This window comes from Hyla sarda, chromosome 1 (genome assembly GCF_029499605.1).
Source record: "Hyla sarda isolate aHylSar1 chromosome 1, aHylSar1.hap1, whole genome shotgun sequence".
In the NCBI taxonomy this organism is placed as follows: Eukaryota; Metazoa; Chordata; class Amphibia; order Anura; family Hylidae; genus Hyla; species Hyla sarda.
The window spans coordinates 136,306,204-136,326,746 of record NC_079189.1 but is presented as its reverse complement, the minus strand read 5'-3'; the positions used below and the strand labels follow the sequence as shown (position 1 = coordinate 136,326,746).

General features: G+C 39.7%; 1 protein-coding gene across 3 annotated transcripts in view; it reads left to right on the top strand.

The window, feature by feature from the left end:
- Positions 1-20,543, top strand: part of GRIA2 (glutamate ionotropic receptor AMPA type subunit 2) — a 200,740-nt gene that overhangs the window by 119,298 nt on the left and 60,899 nt on the right. For all 3 annotated transcript variants that reach the window (XR_008889564.1, XM_056561936.1, XM_056561929.1), the window contains exons 7-11: positions 8,868-9,035; positions 9,322-9,426; positions 13,391-13,501; positions 16,999-17,205; positions 19,256-19,626. Coding sequence is in view for 2 of the 3 variants with exons in the window: in XM_056561936.1 (XP_056417911.1) it covers positions 8,868-9,035; positions 9,322-9,426; positions 13,391-13,501; positions 16,999-17,205; positions 19,256-19,626 (962 nt within the window). In the remaining variant the exon portion in view is untranslated. The remainder of the gene's footprint in view (positions 1-8,867; positions 9,036-9,321; positions 9,427-13,390; positions 13,502-16,998; positions 17,206-19,255; positions 19,627-20,543) is intronic.

The window sequence follows — 20,543 nt, the reverse complement described above, 5'->3', positions numbered from 1 at the left end:
TCCAGGCTGTGTCATTCTGTCACCATATGGTCTCCTCTTGCTTCTGCCACCTCCAAGCTTGGTCATTCTGCCACATTTTGGTCTTCTCATGCTGGTGCCATCCCCAGGCTGTGTCATTGTGCCGCCAATTGGTCTCTTCATGCCACTGGGACCAATTTTTATGGTAATCTATTTAAAATCTTCAATTTAAATTTGAAAAAATATCTTTAATCTTTTCAATTGTGAGGCCCTATGGTCTCCTCATGCTGCTGGGACATTACCTAAAAAATGTTATAGTAATCTATTTAATATCTTCATTATCCATACAGTAGAGGAAAAAAATGAAGCACTCAGCAGGTCCTTGTGGAACCACAAACTTCTTTATTGTATATCAGCTTGGCAGCATGTGCAGGAGAGCAGACAGATGGAGCGGGGTGGGGGAATGGGTTGGGCGACGGTCTGTATTGCGCAGTCAGCGCCTCGTCAGGCCCCACCCTGACGAAGTGTATGCATGGGCACGCACAGCCTGTGAATGAGCACAGGGAGCTTACACACAGGCGTTGTGGAAAACACTCATGGCCCTACTGGAGTTTTTGTTTAACCCCCCTTCCCCCGCAGCCTCCGGGAAATGCACCAAGGTTAGCTTCATAGTAATTCAGCGGAGGAGTCTGCAGCCAAGCTCTGTGCTGTCTGTCCCTTGTGCTCCCTTGTATAGCTCTGTATTAGAGGGCTGCTTTGGGATTGTGCCCCTCCTATGTTTCCTCACACTGCCATCGCTGCCCCCCCCCCTTGCCATTTTGTGGAGCCCGGGTAGCCTGCCTTTGAGGTTTATGACTGTACCTGTACTGCTTATGCTGTGGCCGGCTGAGTCTGTAAGTGTCTGCATCTCAGCAATCCTCCCAGCCAGGGCCTCTGCACATGGGGCTAAGTGCACTGCAGAGCATTGCACCCTAGTGTCTTCCACAGACCCTGGGGTGCAATGCTCTTCAGTCTGCACATACCCCCCCATGTGTATAGCAGTTTGTGTGTGTGTGTGTATGTATGTACATTCCTATAGAGGGGGGGGGGATATGTGCAGAGCATTGCACCCTAGTCCGTACTACTGACAAGGGTGCAATGCCCTGCACAAACCCATACCTGTATAGGAATGTACATACACCCAGAAAGGAAAGGGTAACAGAGTAGAGAGGAGTGATTGACTGACTGCCCAGACTCGCTCTGGAGACTCAGAGCAGATGTGTCATCACTATGAGGGAGACAGACAGATAGATAGACAGATAGACATGCCCCCTCCTGCCAGCAAGATGAAAAAGTTACTCAGCAGATAAATGCTTTTTATCTAGAATTTTATTGGCTAGAATTGCCTCGGCTGCTGGCACCAGACTTGCCCTCCAATAGGTCCTCAATAGAGATGAGCGAATCAAATCGTACAATTCAATTTTTTTTTAAATTCACTCCTCTCTAGTCGTCTTCATATGTTAACTCTGAAATTGCTACAAGACTCCAATGAAACAGGTTGGAGCAATAATGAACCATAACTGGTTAAATTAAACATTTGTAGTTCCACACAGAGTAAGACAGTCGGGGGGGGGGGGGGGAAGGTGATAGCTCTCCTCATGGCGGACCGCCAGCTCGATGCTCACCAGAAAAAATGTAAATAAATTCTAATTAAATAAAAATTACTTTAATAAATCTCTTTAATCTCTTCAATTTTGACGCTATATGGTCTCCCTGCTGCCACATCCAGATGCTCTGCGGCAGTGATTCTAATGGCGAGGCTTGTAATCTGCATGTCATACTAAATAACAGTATTATTTCACTAACACAGCACACTCCCCAATGCGTGTTACGACAAGGCAAAGTGTTCCACACCCCTATTAAGGCTCTCTGTAGCCCAGAAATAGCCAGTTTAACCCCTTAAGGACCGGAGGTTTTTCCGTTTTTGCATTTTCGTTTTTTGCTCCTTGCCTTTAAAAAATCATAACTCTTTCAAATTTACACCTAAAAATCCATATGATGGCTTATTTTTTGCGCCACCAATTCAACTTTGTAATGACGTCAGTCATTTTGCCCAAAAATCTATGGTGAAGCGGGAAAAAAAATCATTGTGCGACAAAATTGAAAAAAAAACGCTGTTTTGTAACTTTTGGGGGCTTCCGTTTCTACGTAGTACATTTTTCGGTAAAAATGACACCTGATATGTATTCTGTAGGTCCATACGATTAAAATGATACCCTACTTATATAGGTTTGATTTTGTCGGACTTCTGGAAAAAATCATAACTACATGCAGGAAAATTAATACGTTTAAAATTGTCATCTTCTGACCCCTATAACTTTTTTATTTTTCCGTGTATGGGGCGGTATGAGGGCTCATTTTTTGCGCCGTGATCTGAAGTTTTTAACGGTACCATTTTTGCATTGATAGGACTTATTGATCACTTTTTATTCATTTTTAAATGATATAAAAAGTGACCAAAAATGCACTATTTGGGACTTTGGAATTTTTTTGCGCGCACGCCATTGACCGAGCGGTTTAATTAATTATATATTTTTATAATTTGGACATTTCCGCACGCGGTGATACCACATATGTTTATTTTTATTTTTATTTACACTGTGTTTTTTTTTTTTATTGGAAAAGGGGGGTGATTCAAACTTTTAATAGGGGAGGAGTTAAATGATCTTTATTCACTTTTTTTTTTCACTTTTTTTTTGCAGTGTTATAGGTCCCATAGGGACCTATAACACTGCACACACTGATCTTCTATGTTGATCACTGGTTTCTCATAAGAAACCAGTGATCAACGATTCTGCCGGATGACTGCTCATGCCTGGATCTTAGGCACTGAGCAGTCATTCGGCGATCGGACAGCGAGGAGGCAGGAAGGGGCCCTCCCGCTGTCCTGTCAGCTGTTCGGGATGCCGCGATTAGCCGCGGCTATCCCGAACAGCCCGACTGAGCTAGCCGGGAACTTTCACTTTCACTTTTAGCCGCGCGGCTCAGCTTTGAGCGTGCGGCTAAAGGGTTAATATCGCGCGGCGCCGCGATCGGCGCTGCGCGCTATTAGAGGCGGGTCCCGGCTTCACTATGACGCCAGGCCCGCCATGATATGACGCGGGGTTACTGTGTAACCCCGCGTTATATCGGAAGAGCAGGACCAAGGACGTACCGGTACGTCCTTGGTCCTTAAGGGGTTAAATAGCAATTCACCGCAAATAAATTCGGACCGAAACAAGTTTTTGGGGAATCAAAATTGAATTGAATTTTTCTAAAATTTGCTCGTCTCTAATCACAGCAAATGTTAAAAGTGTCACACTACTTAAAGCGGTACTCCAGAAAAAATTATGTTTTTAAATGAACTGATGCCAGAGAGTTATACAGTTTTTTAAATTATGTCTATTTAAAAATCTTAAGCCTTCCAGTACTTTTCAGCTGCTGTAAACTACAAAGGAAGTTGTTAAGTTCTTTCCAGTCTGATACAGTGCTCCCTGTTGCCACCTCTGTCTGTGTCAGGAACTGTCCAGAGTATAAGCAAATCCCCATTGCGAACCTCTCCTGCTCCAGACAGTTCCTGACACAGGCAAAGTTAGCAGCTCTCTATCAGACTGAAAAGATCTTCACAACTTCCTCTGGAGCATACAGCAGCTGATGAGTACTGGGAGGATTAAGAGTTTAATATAGAAGTAATTTACAAATGTTTGTAACTTTCTTGCACGAGTAGAATAAAAAATAAAAAAAGTTTCTCCTCCAGAGTACCCCTTTAAAAAAAACACATATTAGGTAAGAGTTAAAGGGGTACTCCACTGCTCAGCGTTTGGAACAAATCATTCCGAATGCTGGAGTCAGCGCCGGGAGCTTGTGACACCCCCTCAATGCAAGTCTATGGGAGGGGGCGTGACAGCTGTTCCAAACGCTGAGCAGCTGAGTACCCCTATAAGGACTACATTCAAGAAAAAAATGGCCTGTACTGGGAGGATTAGCAATAACAAGCAATGAACAAGCTAATAGAATTTTAAGTATATAAGAAAAAATTATGACTTCTAATGTGTCCCCATTAAAATGAATCACATATCATTGATCGAGAAGTTCCTTGCAGTAAAAATGGTTCCCGTACCTCCTGATGGATCGTACGTTGACCATAGACAGTCGCTAGTTCATGTTATTGGAAGTGAGAATCCCTTTTAGAGTCATGTAAAGAAGTTGTAAGCCCAAGTCTCTGTTACAAACACATTTTACATTTTCTAGGAATGGAGTATTCAATCTAATGATTCCCCTTATACACCTACTAACATGACAAGAGGTCTCGGGGGGTATTTCGTTTGAAGTGTAGCTGTAACACTAGTATGCTCATATGTAAGGGCAATGAAAGACATGTCGTAATACATTTTCTTCCAACAACTGTCGCCACCTACATTATATATAATGACTGAAATAATCCATAGAAATATTAGCAAATTACAATAAGTGAATGACAAAACTGACTCAAGAGGTGGCCTATGATAACTTCGTTGCCTGACTGTTGTATGACTGTATTCCTGGTTTACATTAGGACCTAGTATAAGCACTTTTATTAAAGGGTCCGAATGCAAACCGAATGTAATTCTGGTATAGAATTCAGAATGCAATTACTTCACTGCTGGGTTGTGAACACCTCCAGCCTCTGTGTCAGCTCATGTCAGTCACATTGTATTAAGTTTCTTCTTTGTAAGATGAGCCTTTGTGTTTATATCTGTTGGCGTGGAAACAAATCAGATATTTATTTTAATATTCATGTTGACTGCTTTACTGCCTTGAAGCATTGTAGACCAAACTGTCCATAGGACATTCTACACGTCCTATTTTTCGAAGAACTGTAACGATTGACATAAACACTAGAATGACAACTCTTTATATTTATGCCTTTATTATTTTAGATCTACTCTTTCCCAAGACATCATTATGGCATTGTTTATAATTGTTTCTTTATCAATACCTCATGTATGGTATAATGCTAAACAAAGTGCCATATGCTGAATTAAATGGTACATGCCCTCTTTCAGATTAAAAAGTACCATTGCTCTGGTTTTTGGATAGAACATTTAAAGAATATAATAATTAACATACAGAATTGTCAGAATAGCAAAGTTCCACATAGAAAAACACCTACCAGCTCAGAAGCCCATTGTATCTCTCGCCAACTACGGAAAACGGTACTTGCGGCACTCTTTCAATTTTATTTTAGCTTTACATAAAAGTTAGAATCCAGATCCAGAGCCCACATTTACACGACAGATCAATATGTTTCCATTGTTTACACAATTCACTCTTCATCACGGATACCCCAACGTGTACCAACATGTGGGATCTGGATTGTAACTTTGATGGGAGGCTGAAATAAAATGTAGATAGCCAGCACCACATCTGACGCTGAATATCTTCTTTTTCCAGAGTAGCAGAGTTATATTTCCTAAGTAACAGCAGCATAGTTGTCACTGGACATAATTCATCAATTTTTTTTTTTATTGTGAGTATACCAAATATGAAGGTATTTATGTCATATATATCTTATAAAATACAAAATATTTTGATTTTGAGCATTTTTTGTTGATATGTTTGTATACAAGTGCCATTATCAGGGTGTAAGTATAGGGGGTGCAGAGGTAGAAATCACACCAGGGTCCAGGTTCTAAAGGGGGCCCTAAGGCATTTTTGCTGCATAAGACACCTGTGTTATAATTGACACATGAAGGACTGGGGCCCTGGTTTAGATTTTGCATTGGGGCCCAGAAGCTACAAGTTATGCCCCTGGCCATAATGTATAGAAATGTGCATTTTTGTGATAACAAGGTATCTTTATCCTGTGGTTTAATAGGATTATGGTGATAACCAATTTATATAGTTTTTTTTTAATGTTTTACTACATTTGCACAATAAGATCACTGAAAGGTCTTTTGTGTTTTTGTAGCTGGCAAACTGATGGTTGTTCATTTGCAACCATTGCATTCCAGTGATTGCAATGGAGGGTTGCTGATAGGATATGGCAGTTGCAGCGGGGGCCTGGCTGTGTATAACAACCGGCTCCCACTGCTTATTTCTGGGCTCAGAAACAGAAGCTTTAATTACCTTCATGCCTTAATGGATATATATCGGTCATAGAGCGGGAAGGGGTGAATGGGAATCTATGAGCTGTATTTTCTGCTAAGAGGTGCAGACACTGCTGGATAGCTGTTAGGATATAAAAGCAAACTGTACCTTTCCTGGAGCTGATAATAATGGTCGAACCTTTAAAATCGATGTTATTTCTCAGCCAAGTGTCAAGGAGGTGGGGTGTATTGCTTACATTTCATAGCCTTACACACCTTACCTCACCTCCTAACCGGTCCTTGACTGATATACTGAGGTCTGTACATCAGTACAATATATTATCTGTACATGATACTGTACAGTTTACTTCTATACCCTAACACCTAGCAAACCTATCTGCAGCTTTTAGCAGCTAACTGTATTCCCTTTAAGTTTATACATCTTCACCTAATAGTCTGAAAAGCAGGGAATAATTAGCAAATGGACATAGTTATCCTGCAAAGTGAATATTTTTCTGTACTTTCTATATTTCTATACTATATTGCTTTAATTACCTCTTATCCTAGCCCTCCCTAGAATGGCAATTGTCCTATTACTTTCATAGACTGTATTTCCTTTTGTGCTGTTCATTATAAACTATATACTGTGCATGCTATTCCATTGCCTAAACATTGCTACTTAAGTTTATAAATTTTTATGTTAAAAAGGTCATATATTGTATCAATGGGCTGACCTCCATTCCACTTTCTCCATACAGTGTACATTATAGAGAGACTCCCAATAACATCATTGACATGCCTTAATTACATTGCTGCTGGAGTCATTGGAATGCAATCATTTAGAGTACTCATCCCTGTCACTTTCCATATGATTCTCAGATGGTGATGTAAACTATGCTGCTTAGACTACACTTACATCACAGACCAGCTACTAATGACCTAATTTCTTGGACTATCCATGAAGGATCCGACACATTGACAATTGTAATATCTTTCTGAATGGGTTGACAATGATAGCATTTTTCTTCATTTGTGGTAGTTAAACTTTACTGGTAATCCCAGAATATATAGATAGACTTTTTTTGTTGGAAGTGTACACAGTTGGGTGCTATGAGGCATTTCATGCCAGCTGCCCTCTGGCATGCTTTACACTATTAGACCACATTAACCACTTAAATCAGATATTGATACATACTCAATGTAGATAACAAGTGTCTGTATATGTGACTTATAGCTCCAATGTCTGGGTTGAATTTAATTATACCTGGCATAGGTCCAGATAGCACTATGTTTAAGAAATACATTAATGCTGTTCATAGGAATAATCTATCATATTTCCACATATGGAAACTGCTAGTTGGATGGCATTGCTGGCCAAGCTAGGAACTGTTAGGCTATTTTCATTACCGTCGTGCTCCAACCCATTAAAGGTCTGTTTTGCACAAAACAAAGAAGCCGAACGGATCCTTTGCACAAATAAGGATTCCATAGACTTAAAGGGGTATTCCAGGAAAAAACTTTTTTATATATATCAACTGGCTCCAGAAAGTTAAACAGATTTGTAAATTACTTCTATTAAAAAATCTTATTCCTTTCAGTACTTATGAGCTTCTGAATTTAAGGTTGTTATTTTCTGTCTCAGTGCTCCTCTAATGACACATGTCTCGGTAAATGCCCAGTTTAGAAGAGGTTTGCTATGGGGATTTGCTTCTAAACTGGGCGTTTCCCGAGACAGGTGTCATCAGAGAGCACTTAGACAGAAAAGAACAACCTTAACTTCAGAAGCTCATAAGTACTGAAAAGATTAAGATTTTTTTATAGAAGTAATTTACAAATCTGTTTAACTTTCTGGAGCCAGTTGATATATAAAAACATTTTTTTTCTGGATAACCCCTTTAAATGGGATCCGTCAGGTATGTTATTTTAGGAAAGTTTAGCAGAGAAAATGTATTTTTTTCTCCGCTCCACTCCCATCCTTTTACAACAGAGCTTCCTTTAGCGGAACTTAATGGTAATGTTAGCGTATCCTTTAAAAATGGACAAAGGCAATTTTTATAATATGTTTGTAATGTTTGTTCATTTTATATATAAGGCACACTTCCTGGTGTATATGTTGGTATAGACTAAATGGCCACATGTTTGCCAAAAGAGCATCCTGTTTGCACAAGTATAGCCAGTATTAATGCATTTTGGCAACTTTATGGAATAAGTAGGTTGCTAGATGCCTTTATTGGCATATATATGCAACAATATAAAAAGGCTTAGTTTGGGTACATATTCTGTGCCATTTTGTAGATATGCACTTTGAGTTTTTTGCCAAATGTGATGTGAACATAACAGCTTTTCTTTTTGGTGCTTGACACCTTGACTTTACTGTATCTCAACCATTGGTGTCTACATAAATGAATATTCTCCATTGACATTTAAGTAGTTTATTTGAATTTACTAATAAAAAATACAGTCAAATAATCCTTAGCCCTCTGGATACCAGTTATAAAAGCTAACAGGAAAGAGTCTGAAGCAACCAGTCAGTGGTCAGGTTCCATCTCTAATAAACATTTTAGTCCATATTGGTCATTACAGTCTTCCAAACTTGCCACGCATGATCAATGACACTAGTGACCAATGAGAACATTCTTTTGCAATTGGTCATGGAGTTGAAACTCCGAAATAAAACTTCTTACATGTCTGACTTCATTTCTTTTCACCTGATGAAAGATTATTTTGGATAAAACTGGGCATCAACTTTAATCTAATTGATATAGTACGTAAAAGTTTCCTAAATATTATATCCCTATATAACATTCATATACTCTATTTCAGTATACTTCTGCTTTGACGTTTGATGCTGTCCAAGTGATAACTGAAGCTTTTCATAATTTACGGACTCAGAAAATCGAACTCTCTAGGAGAGGAAATGCTGGTGACTGTTTAGCAAATCCTGCGGTACCATGGGGCCATGGAGTTGAAATAGAAAGAGCACTCAAACAGGTAAAATGGGAATTGCTGATTTGCTGAAGACATGTAAAATGCCTAGAATTATGTTACTGTATGCAGCTTATGGAAACTTATTCTCTATACTGATTTGGACCTTCCTGGAAGAAATTAATGTATGGATTCAGTGATTTTTCCTTTACTGAAATGTAAAACATACCTATCCACATCTTCTAAACATGTTCTTCTTATTCTAAACTTTGTTCTAAGAAGCATAAATATGAATCTAATAAGCATATTATTCTATCTTATACAATACCTTCTCCACAATCCTTCTCAATAGGTCCAAGTGGATGGTTTGACAGGAAATATAAAATTTGATCAAAATGGTAAAAGAGTGAATTATACAATCAACATCATGGAACTTAAGAGCAATGGACCTCGTAAGGTAAACTATATACTGGCGTAAAACGATTTCTGTTTGATTTGCAAAGATGTTAGTGATGTTAGCACATGTCTATAAAACCCTGTACAGGTGTATTTAAAGGGGTGCTCCACCCTTAGACATTGTATGCCCTATCCAAAGGATAGGGGATAGGATGTCTGATAGCGGGTGTCCCGCAGCTGGGGACCCTCACCATCTAGGCTATGGCACCCCAGAAAGCTGGTGCATGGAGCCAACATCGCTCCGTACCGGATGACTGGCGATGCAGCCATGGATGACATCATGGCCACGCCCCACTCGTGACATCGCGACCAAGTCCCCTCAATGCAAGTCTATGGGAGGGGGCATGACCGCAGTAACGCCCCCTCCCATAGACTTACATTAAGGGGGCGTGACCGTGACATCACGAGCGTGGCGTGGTCATAATGTCACGAGCCTCACACGCTTCACCAGACACTCTAAATGTATGTGGTGGACCACTGGGGGAAATGGCGGGACCATGGGTGTAGCAGTGTGAGTGGTGGGATCAGGTGGTATTAACCCCGGGGACTAGATGGTATTAACACCAGTGTGGTTTTCGGGTTCCGGAACATCACACTCCCAGATTCTCCACTATCCCAATTGCTAGAAGTGAAATGAGAGGCCACAACCAGTTATGGTCAAACGGAGGCTTTACTGAGTAGAAGACAGGTGTAATTATCTTCACAGCTAAGGCCAGAATTCCCAGAGAGGTAGCCAGGACCCAGAGGACCTGGCAGCTTGCTGGACCAATATGCTTGTCTTTAACTTGACTTGTAATTAGACTTGACTTGACTATGTGCAGGACTTAACTAGTTTCAGTGACAGCAGACATATACTTGAGACTTACTAGAGAGACTGTAGCATTTGGGGTCTTCCAGATGCTGATCACTTGCACTGAGATCTCTGGTGGTTGCTGTGCTCAGTCATGTAGCAGGTGGTAAGAGCTAAGAGAGTGAATTGTAATGGCCGCCCCTTCATATAGTGGGGGGCTGGACTAAAGCCCATTGGTCAAGCTGTGGGTCATAGGTTAAGCTGGTGCTCTCTGGGAGAGCATGTGACAACAAATTATGTGACTGCATAACATAACATGTGACAGACTTACACAGGTCCTTGAGACCTCCCACATGTCCTCTATACTATCTATACATAGGGATCCTGTCTAGGCATTAAAGTGACACACACCTTTATAAAACCAACAGGGGAATATCTTGCAGGGAAGCCCCCAGGTCACCTGATAGAGCCCAAGGCTAGTACAGGACCGTGTCCTGTACTGTGACATCACATGAATGGGATATCTCAGGGGTCCCCAGCAGCTGGACCACCGCAATCAGACATCTTATCCCCTATCCTTTGGATAGGGGATAAGATGTCTAGGGGTGGAGTACCCCTTTAAGAGCACAGTTAGTAGGTAAATGAACTTTAACCCCGTAAGGACGCAGGGTTTTTCCTTTTTTGCACTTTCGTTTTTTCCTCATCACCTTCTAAAGATCATAACACTTTCAATTTTGCACATACAGACCCATACGGGCTTATTTTTTGCACCACCAATTGTATTTTATAATGACATCAATCATTTCACCACAAAATTTAAGGGGAAACCAGAAAAAAAATATTTGTTGGGCAAAATTGGAAAAAAATTCAATTTTGTAACTTTTGGGGGCTTCCCATACAGTTACAAGGATACCCTTATTTATATAGGTTTTATATTATTTAACTACTTTAAAAAAATTATAACTCCCGTCTATACTCGAGTCTAAGCCGAGTTTTTCAGCACAATTTTTTGTGCTGAAAACACCCCCCCTCGGCTTATACTCGAGTGAACTCTCCACCTGTCAATCCCTTCATCAGTGTTCTTCAACCTCCCAGCATGCCCGGACAGTCGTCGGCTGTCCAGGAAGGCTGGGTGTTGTAGTTTTGAAACCTCTGGAGGTCTGCAGGTTGAAGACCACTGTGGCCTTCGTCATCATCCAGCCCCCCCCCCCCCCTTTTGTTTTGTACTCACCTCCCCTCGTTAGGGTGAGCTGGTCCGGGCCATCTATGTTGCAGGGACCGTCCGGTGGGGATGGTTATTCGCTGCAGGCTGTCCATTTTCACCGGTAGGGCCTCTTCTCCGCGCTTCGGCCCCGGAATAGTGACATTGCCTTAACAACGACGCACAGGGACGTTCATGCGCAACATCCCTGTGCTTCGTAATCAAGGCAACGTCACTACTCCGGGGCCGAAGCGAGTGCGGAGAAGAGGCTCCCCGGTGAAAATGGACAGCCAGCAACGACTAACCATCCCCACCGGACGGTCCCTGCAACATAGATGACCCGGACCAGCTCACCCTAACGTCCCGCCGAGGGGAGGTGAGTACAAAACAAAAGAGTGTGTGTGTGGGGGGGGGGGGGGGGGGCAGGATGAAGACTAAGGCTGCAGTGGTCTTTAACCTGCGGACCTCCAGAGGTTTCAAAACTACAACACTCAGCATGCCTGGACAGCCGATGGCTGTCCGGGCATGCTGGGAGTTGTAGTTTTGAAACCTCTGGAGGTCCGCAGGTTGAAGACCACTGATGAAGGGATTGACAGGCGGTGATGATGAAGGGGGGGGATGATGATGAAGGCCGCAGTGGTCTTCAACCTGCGGACCTCCAGAGGTTTCAAAACTACAACTCCCAGCATGCCTGGACAACCAATGGCTGGCTGTCCTGGCATGCTGGTGGTTGTAGTTTTCAAACATCTGGAGGTCCGCAGGTTGAAGACCACTGATGAAGGGATTGACAGGCGGTGATGATGAAGGGGGGGGGGGATGATGACGAAGGCCGCAGTGGTCTTCAACCTGCGGACCTCCAGAGGTTTCAAAACTACAACTCCCAGCATGCCTGGACAGCCAACGGCTGTCCGGGCATGCTGGGAGTTGTAGTTTTGCAACATCTGGAGGTCCACAGGTTGAAGACCACTGATGAAGGGATCTACAGGCGGGGATGATGAAGGGGGAGGGATGATGACGGGGGTCTGGATGATTACGTCATGTATTTCCCACCCTAGGCTTATAGTCGAGTCAATAACTTTTCCTGGGTCATTCAGACCCCTATAACTTTTTTTTTTTTTCTATAAACAGGGATTTTTTGCACCATGATCTGAAGTTTTTATCGGTACCATTTTTGTTTTGATGGGACTTTTTGATGGTTTTTTATACATTTTTTTAAGGTATAAAAAGGGACCAAAAATACGCAATTTTGGACTTTGGTATTTTTTTTACGTGTATGCCATTGACCATGCGGTTTAATTAACATTATATTTTTATAGTTCGGACATTTACGCATGTGACAATACCGGATATGTTTATTGCTTATTACATTACATTGCATTTTTTTTTTTTATGGGAAAAGGGGAGTAATTAAAACTTTTATTACTGAAGGGGTTAAATCACATTTATTATGTTTTTTTTTTTTTGTTTTTTTTACCAATAGGGGACTATTACATGCAATACTTTGATTGCATACACTGAACAATGCTATGCCATAGCATTAATCAGTGTATTCTGTGCTCGATTGCTCCAGCAAGGCGCCTCCCGCTGTCCTCTCAGCTGTTTGCTATGCCGTGATTTTACCGCAGAGGTCCCGAACAGCCCACTGAGCTAACCGGCATCGGCAATCTCCCAAGTTAGACGCTGCGATCAACTTTGACTAAAGGGTTAATACCGGACATCAGCCCGATCGGCAATGTCCAGTATTAGCCATGGGTCCTGGTTGCTGATAGCAACCGAGACCTGCTGGGTATGTAGCTTCACATATCGGGAGCCGGCGCAGGATGTAAAAATATGTCCTGCATCATTAAGGGGTTAATATATTTCGCTTACCATTTTCTGTTCTTTCTTTTTCTTCCCAATCCACTGAAGTAATATAAATGTTTCACTTGTCAGCCTACCCACTTTTACCTGCAGTTTTTCATTTTAATTTGGCAGATCGGCTACTGGAGCGAAGTTGATAAAATGGTGGTAACTATAAGTGATGTATTGTCTGCAAATGACTCCATGGGTCTGGAAAACAAAACTGTCATTGTCACAACTATTTTGGTAAGATATCTGGCTGTACAGAAATCTAGAATGACGGAACTTTAATAAAAAAAATGTTTTAATAAGCCTTATACATAATATAAACTTTTGAAATGTCACACTGTTATCGTGGCTTACTTGAAAACTTGTGTTGATTATTCTAAAGAGGTTTTCAGGGAAAATACATTTCTGTTATATGCCTTCCTGTGCACTGAAAATATAAAACTAACTGCAAATTCACCTCCCCCTCTCTTCTGTTGTCTGTTAGTCCCCACCGCAGTCTTCTTCTTTCTTCCTTTGACATTTTGTGCCAATTCAGCCAATCACTGGCAGCGGGCAGTTCCTGCCATGAAATGTCATATGAAGGAATATGAAGGAAGGAAAGAGAACTATAGAGGGGACCAAAGGACTGTGGGAGCAGTAGGGGTGTAGGGGAGTATGCAGACTTTTTTTTTTATTTTGAGTGCTCAGGAAGGCATTTAACAAAAATGTTTTTTTCCCAGGAAAACTATTTTAATATGTAAATATTTTATTAATGCTATCCAATGTTATAATACTGTCAATTCAGTATTACATCATCTAAGGTGTATCTTTTTGCAACACAGTTCTATGTAGCATACAGACAGCCTGTGGTTATACAATCTGTTGTATGTAATCCTCAAGGAATAGCATTATTACCTGAATAGGAATGTCATCCATCTCTCTCTTACCTTTCTTTGCTAACACTTCAAATATGTTCACATTATAGATTACATTTGTCCAAAAAGCTATTTTTGAGCATATAGTATCAATATCTCTCTCACAAGAGTACGAGTAATTTATTCTCATGGGGCTAAGAGATCTCTTGAAGTGTAGAAGCCAATTTCCCTAGAATATAACTCTTAACAAGTTAATGCCCAGCCACAGGCACAGATTTATAAAATATATAACACATATATTATATGAAAACAGCTCTATAAAACTATTACAAGCACTTCTTCTTAAAACCTATATTAGAAAATGCTATCTAATCGTGGACATCTTGAGAATATCTATTTTCTAGCACATACATTAGATACAATTATATATGCTCTTTCTTAATCCGTAAAAACACAGTAATGAACATTTGTGTAGAGAAACAACAGAAGAAACGCAGTACGCACTCACCGCTACCGTAGCTGTATCCAAACCGGGAGTCCGGGGCTCAAGGTCTCACGAGCTGCATGCGCGAACGCTTGGAGGAAACGCAGTATGCACTCACCGCTACCGTAGCTGTATCTAATCCGGGAGTCCCGGGCTCAAGGTCTCACGAGCTGCATGCGCGAGCGCTTGGAGGCAACGCCGACCATTTCGTACGTCAGATGCATCTGACGTACGAAACGGTCGGCATTGCCTCCGAGCGTTCTCGCATGCAGCTCGTGAGACCTTGAGCCCCGGACTCCCGGATTGGATACTGCGTTTCTTCTGTTGTTTCTATATGATACTGTTCAGCTTTGTATGCACCCCGCAGGCCGTCACATCTACAAGGACCCATTCATCCCTGCTCTACTGTTTAAGCTTTCGTCATCTTGTCTTGTGTCCATTACCAGTTTACTACGCCAGTGTGCCCTCCCCATTCACAGCTCTCAGTGATTTGAACATTTGTGTAGAAATGGCTACAATATTGTAAATGGCAAAAACATCTTCAGGGAAAATGATGATATTTCCAGAATGACTCAGAATATCACAGAACGTTCATTAAAATTAAACATTGACAGTGATATTTTGGCTCTAATGCAAAACAATTATTTTTGGTGTCATGGGGGATTTCAATATGGCTGTGACCTGCCAAAATTGATCCTAAGTGTACCACAGGTGATTGTTTCGGCCTTGGAATAGAATTGACAAATTCGATGAATGTTATGCTGTAATACAGCAACCATTAGTTTGTATGCTCTGTATATTAAGCAATTATTTACCAAATGCAGATTTGTTTGGATAAATGTTTACCATATATAGTGTATAAGATTATATGGAGACTTTCTGGCTGTAAGTCAATGTATAGATGTAATGTAAATCAGTCAATCAATCAATGTAAATTAATGTATGTTCCTGTAAGGTTTCATATCATTGGTGATATGTAAAGCTATAAAGGACATAGTAAATATTTCATGTGGTGTGTAAAGTGAAAGACAAACTTGAGGGCAAGAGTTTATTGTACTATACAGATATGTGTTGTATATGTATACATATTTGTTTTACATATGTATGTTGATATGGATATATTCTGTTTATAAGGTATTAGTTGTACATGGTTATAGGAAATATTTTGGGCTATATGGAAAAGTGTGGAATTAAGCAAAAGTAGAGGAGTCTAAGTTTTGGAATTTGGAGGATTTTTTTGTGTGACACATAATATATAGTACGCAATGTCATACTGTACAGTTATTTTTAGGATGGGCTCTTGCGCAGTCATGATATTTTGAAAGGGATTCTTCATATACAACAAAGAGCCCACAACTGTAATGTGCTACTCAATATTGATCTTTATTCAACAGTAAAAGCATTGATATTAATTGAGATGTTCAAGCTTTCTATTATTAAAAGAGATGATACAACAGTTTAATCTTTATGTGCCATTACACTGTGTACTGCATACTGTGTATTAGCTGCATTAAAACTGCATTGTTAACAAAAAGAACAAATTGTAACCAAATAACAAATTACTTAATGCTTATAAAATAGTCATAAACCACTTATGATACCATTGGTTCTATTATCACACAAACTTACTTTGCATGATAACTAGTAACATATGATTGGATTTACTCTGGTTAAAAGGGTTGTCCCTTGAATAAATATTATCTCCTATCCTTATGATATAGGAAAACTATCTGAAAGTGGGGGGTCCAGCTGCTGGAAACCCATGTTCTCGAGAATAGGGAACCTAGTCTTCTCTCAAAATAGAGCAGGGCGATCCGCATGTGTGTGTGTTGCAGCTCCAATAATTCTCTATGGCTGTTGCAAATATGGCTGAATGCTATCACAGAGAATGAATGAAGCGGCAATGAGCATGTGCAGCCCGCTGCTCTATTCTAATGGGAGATTCTGGTTCTCATTTTCAAGATCGCAGAAGGGCCCAGCAGTCAGACACCCCATGATCACAGTTATTCCCTATCCTGAGGATAGGGGATCCCTTGTATACATGGGATAACCCCTTTACATTCCCTTGAATTCAGGGCAATATAGGTGGTCCAATTCTCATAGTAGATTTTCAAGGAATGATACCCTTACAATTTTTTAGATCATTTAGGCTAATAAGTTATTGTTTATTCTGACTTTATTTAATGCGTTATGATAAAGTTGTTAGATAATAGCTTTCATTTATAGTAAGCCCCATATGTGATGTATAAGAAAAATGCAGATCAATTTGAGGGAAATGATCGCTATGAAGGATACTGTGTTGATTTGGAAACAGAAATTGCCAGACACTGTGGATTTATTCTGACTTTATTTAATGTGTTATGATAAAGTTGTTAGATAATAGCTTTAATTTATAGGAAGCCCCATATGTGATGTATAAGAAAAATGCAGATCAATTTGAGGGAAATGATCGCTATGAAGGATACTGTGTTGATTTGGCAACGGAAATTGCCAGACACTGTGGATTTAAGTACAAACTGACGATAGTTGGTGATGGAAAGTATGGCGCAAGAGATGCTGAAACAAAAATATGGAATGGAATGGTCGGTGAATTAGTTTATGGGGTAAGTGCTGATTAATATGTGCTTTGTTTATGCCTACTGAATGTATAGTGTGCAAAATTGTAAACATATCTAGGTTTATTGTTCCTGCTTTAAATAATGTGTCACATACACAGGGAGTTGATCTAATAAAACTATTTATTGTAGCATAGTACATTGTTATCATATGGCCAAAATACTTTTCATATGTAGGTAGGTCATTTTGCCTAAAATATGCACATTTATACTCCTTTATATAAACATATGTGCTACACATTTGATTTTTCCAACTTTGCATTTGGGGGATGAGCCCTTTAAGGGTATGTTAACACACTGAAGATTTGCTGTTGATTTTATGCAACTGATCTGCATCTTATTGTAAATACATTTGTTTGTTTGGTGCACACACTATTATAGCCAGTCACCAAAGACTCCCTAACAGTAGCAAGGCTGTACTGACCACTATGTTTTATATAACAACTGGGGAAATCTACAAGTAATTTGCTACACATAAGAAACAAAAGATGAGTGTTTTTTCCTGTTCTTTCATAAATTTTATACTGTTAGTCAAGAATAAATTCTATGGGGGAGATTTATCAAAATTTGTCCAGAGGAAAAGTTGCTAAGTAACCCATAGCAACCAATCAGCTCACTTCTTTCATTTTGCAGAGGCCTTGTTAAAAATGAAAGAAGCAATCTGATTGGTTGCTATGGCCAACTCCTCTGGACAGGTTTTGACAAATCTCCCCCATTATTCAATCATAGTGTACTTTACATACGTGTTATACAGTTTAAGAATGTATTTTTAAAATATTTGCAAATAGAGATGTATATAGGTATTTATACAAATCTGTGTAGTGAGTGGGTGAATCAGTAAAAAGGTAAACAGCTCTGAAGCAGAAGAATGATTCCAGTCCAAAGAATTGAGTAGTGCTTACTTCTTGTCTTCAATTGTCACTTTTGGCTGGATGGCTGCTTTTAGTTCTGTTCCATTAGTCCAGGGTTGTGGTCAGTAACAGCAAAAACAGAAGGATTCTAAACTATAAGAAACTAAATCACTAACAGAAAAAAAAAAAACATACACACACACCAAAGCAGTTTGTTAAAATAGAATCCTAGAGTTACCCTTTAGTGATTCTAGACTAATATTTGGCTTGTAACCCCTGTAGTGAGTACAGTGCTCCTAAATATTCATCAGTTTTGATTTTAATTAAGGTTAAACAATCATACTGAATTTAGTTGACATAAAGTGGTAAATATTTTTGAAAAGCACCACTGAAGGAGACTTTATGAGCATAGTCTTGTCATTAAAGGAATGTGTTAAATCAGGTTTATCCATATTTTTGATTATGTTTTTCCTAATTTGTCATTTTTCTATCCATATTTTAAAATAATTATGAAATCTTGTAGTTATCATTTTGGCCTCTAGGGCTAAAACTAAACTGAGATTTCCTGTTTCTTCTTAAAGCAGGGAAGGAGTACAGTGAAAAGTAACACTAGTAAATAGATAACACTGAACCCACCACCATTCCTAGCAGAGGTCTGCATCCTTCCTCCTTGTAGAATGACCTCTGAAAAGTTCACAGAGAATGCTCAGTTACATCCTTAATTCATCTAAATGGGACAGGTCCTGTCTATTGCTGTCTTTGTCTAAGGGTCCTGCTGTAAATTACAAATTGAAATGTTGTTTAAAAATGCTAAGGCAAGATGGTAGACATTATAATAATATACATTGAATAAATTACAATCAGAAAATAAAAACAAATTAGAAAAAGGGAACATGTTTCAGTATCTGTATCATAAAAAATAATATTGGTTATACATTCAGATGGTTATGGGGACGTCAGTGTATACAGAGACATTCCTGGTCTATAACCTGACACTGCACCACAGTCACGGTGTGAATCAAGGGCTTTGCTGTACTGGTATAAGACTATACAACATACTACATGCAGCTTACTACTAGAAGACCTTTCAACATTTTATATTAACGTTACTTGCAAACTGCTAGTTGGTATATTTAACTATTACTGATCAATAAATAGCTCATCTCACTTTTTTTTCTGTTTTACAGAAAGCTGACATTGCAATTGCTCCATTAACTATCACTCTGGTGAGAGAAGAAGTGATAGACTTCTCAAAACCATTCATGAGTTTGGGAATATCAATTATGATCAAGAAGCCTCAGAAGTCAAAACCAGGAGTGTTTTCTTTTCTTGATCCTTTAGCCTATGAGATCTGGATGTGCATAGTGTTTGCTTATATTGGGGTCAGTGTAGTTTTATTCCTGGTCAGCAGATTTAGCCCATATGAATGGCATACTGAGGAGTTTGAAGATGGAAGAGAAACGCAAAGTAACGATTCATCTAATGAGTTTGGGATTTTTAATAGTCTCTGGTTTTCCCTTGGTGCCTTTATGCAGCAAGGATGCGATATTTCGCCAAGGTTGGTTATTCATCTCTTTTCACTTTGTGCATTTTTGGTCTAAAACAGATGTCATGGTGAATATATTCACGGCAATGGAGACACATTTTTTGTAATGTAGGTTCAGATCGAGGTCATATTGGAAATGTTTTTTTCACATGGAAGTAGAAGTTAAATAGAAGTAAATATATTGTCTCAATGAAGTTAAAAAACACCATGTATAGACTACAGAAATGCACAAGGTTTCAATAATTTTATGCCTTCTTGGAGGGGTACCGTGTTTTTGCTGCATCCCATTTCACAGTCTTAGGTCCTTGTGGCCACAATAAGCTGTGGTGGGAAAAAGGGTAATGTGTGCTTACAGACTTGACAACACGTATCAGGATTGTCTGGTATTATTTATTGTCCCAAAATAACTAGAAAATGTATTGATAAATCCGGATTACAGTCATATGTTGATATGCATTCTAATTTTTAAAGGGGTACTCAGATGGAAAACACATTTTTTTTTATATCAACTGGTGCACAAAGTTAAAAAGATTTGCAAATTTCTTCTATTTGAAAATCTTAATCCTACCAGTATGTATCAGCTGTTGTATGCTCCACAGGAAGTTATCATTCTTTCTGGAGTTCTTTTTAGTATGACCACAGTGCTCTCTGCTCATACCTCTGTCCATATCAGGAATTGTCCAGAGCTGGAGAGGTTTGCTATGGGGATTTGCTTCTACTTTGGACAGTTAATGACATGGACAGAGGTGACAGCAGAGAGCACTGTGGTCAGACTGAAAATAATTCCAGAAAGAAATACAACTTCCTGTGGAGCATACAGCTGCTGATAAGTACTGGAAGGATTAAGATTTTTAAATAGAAGTAATTTACACATCTGTTTAACTTTCTGGCACCAGTTGCTTTAAAAACATTTTTTCACCGGAGTACCC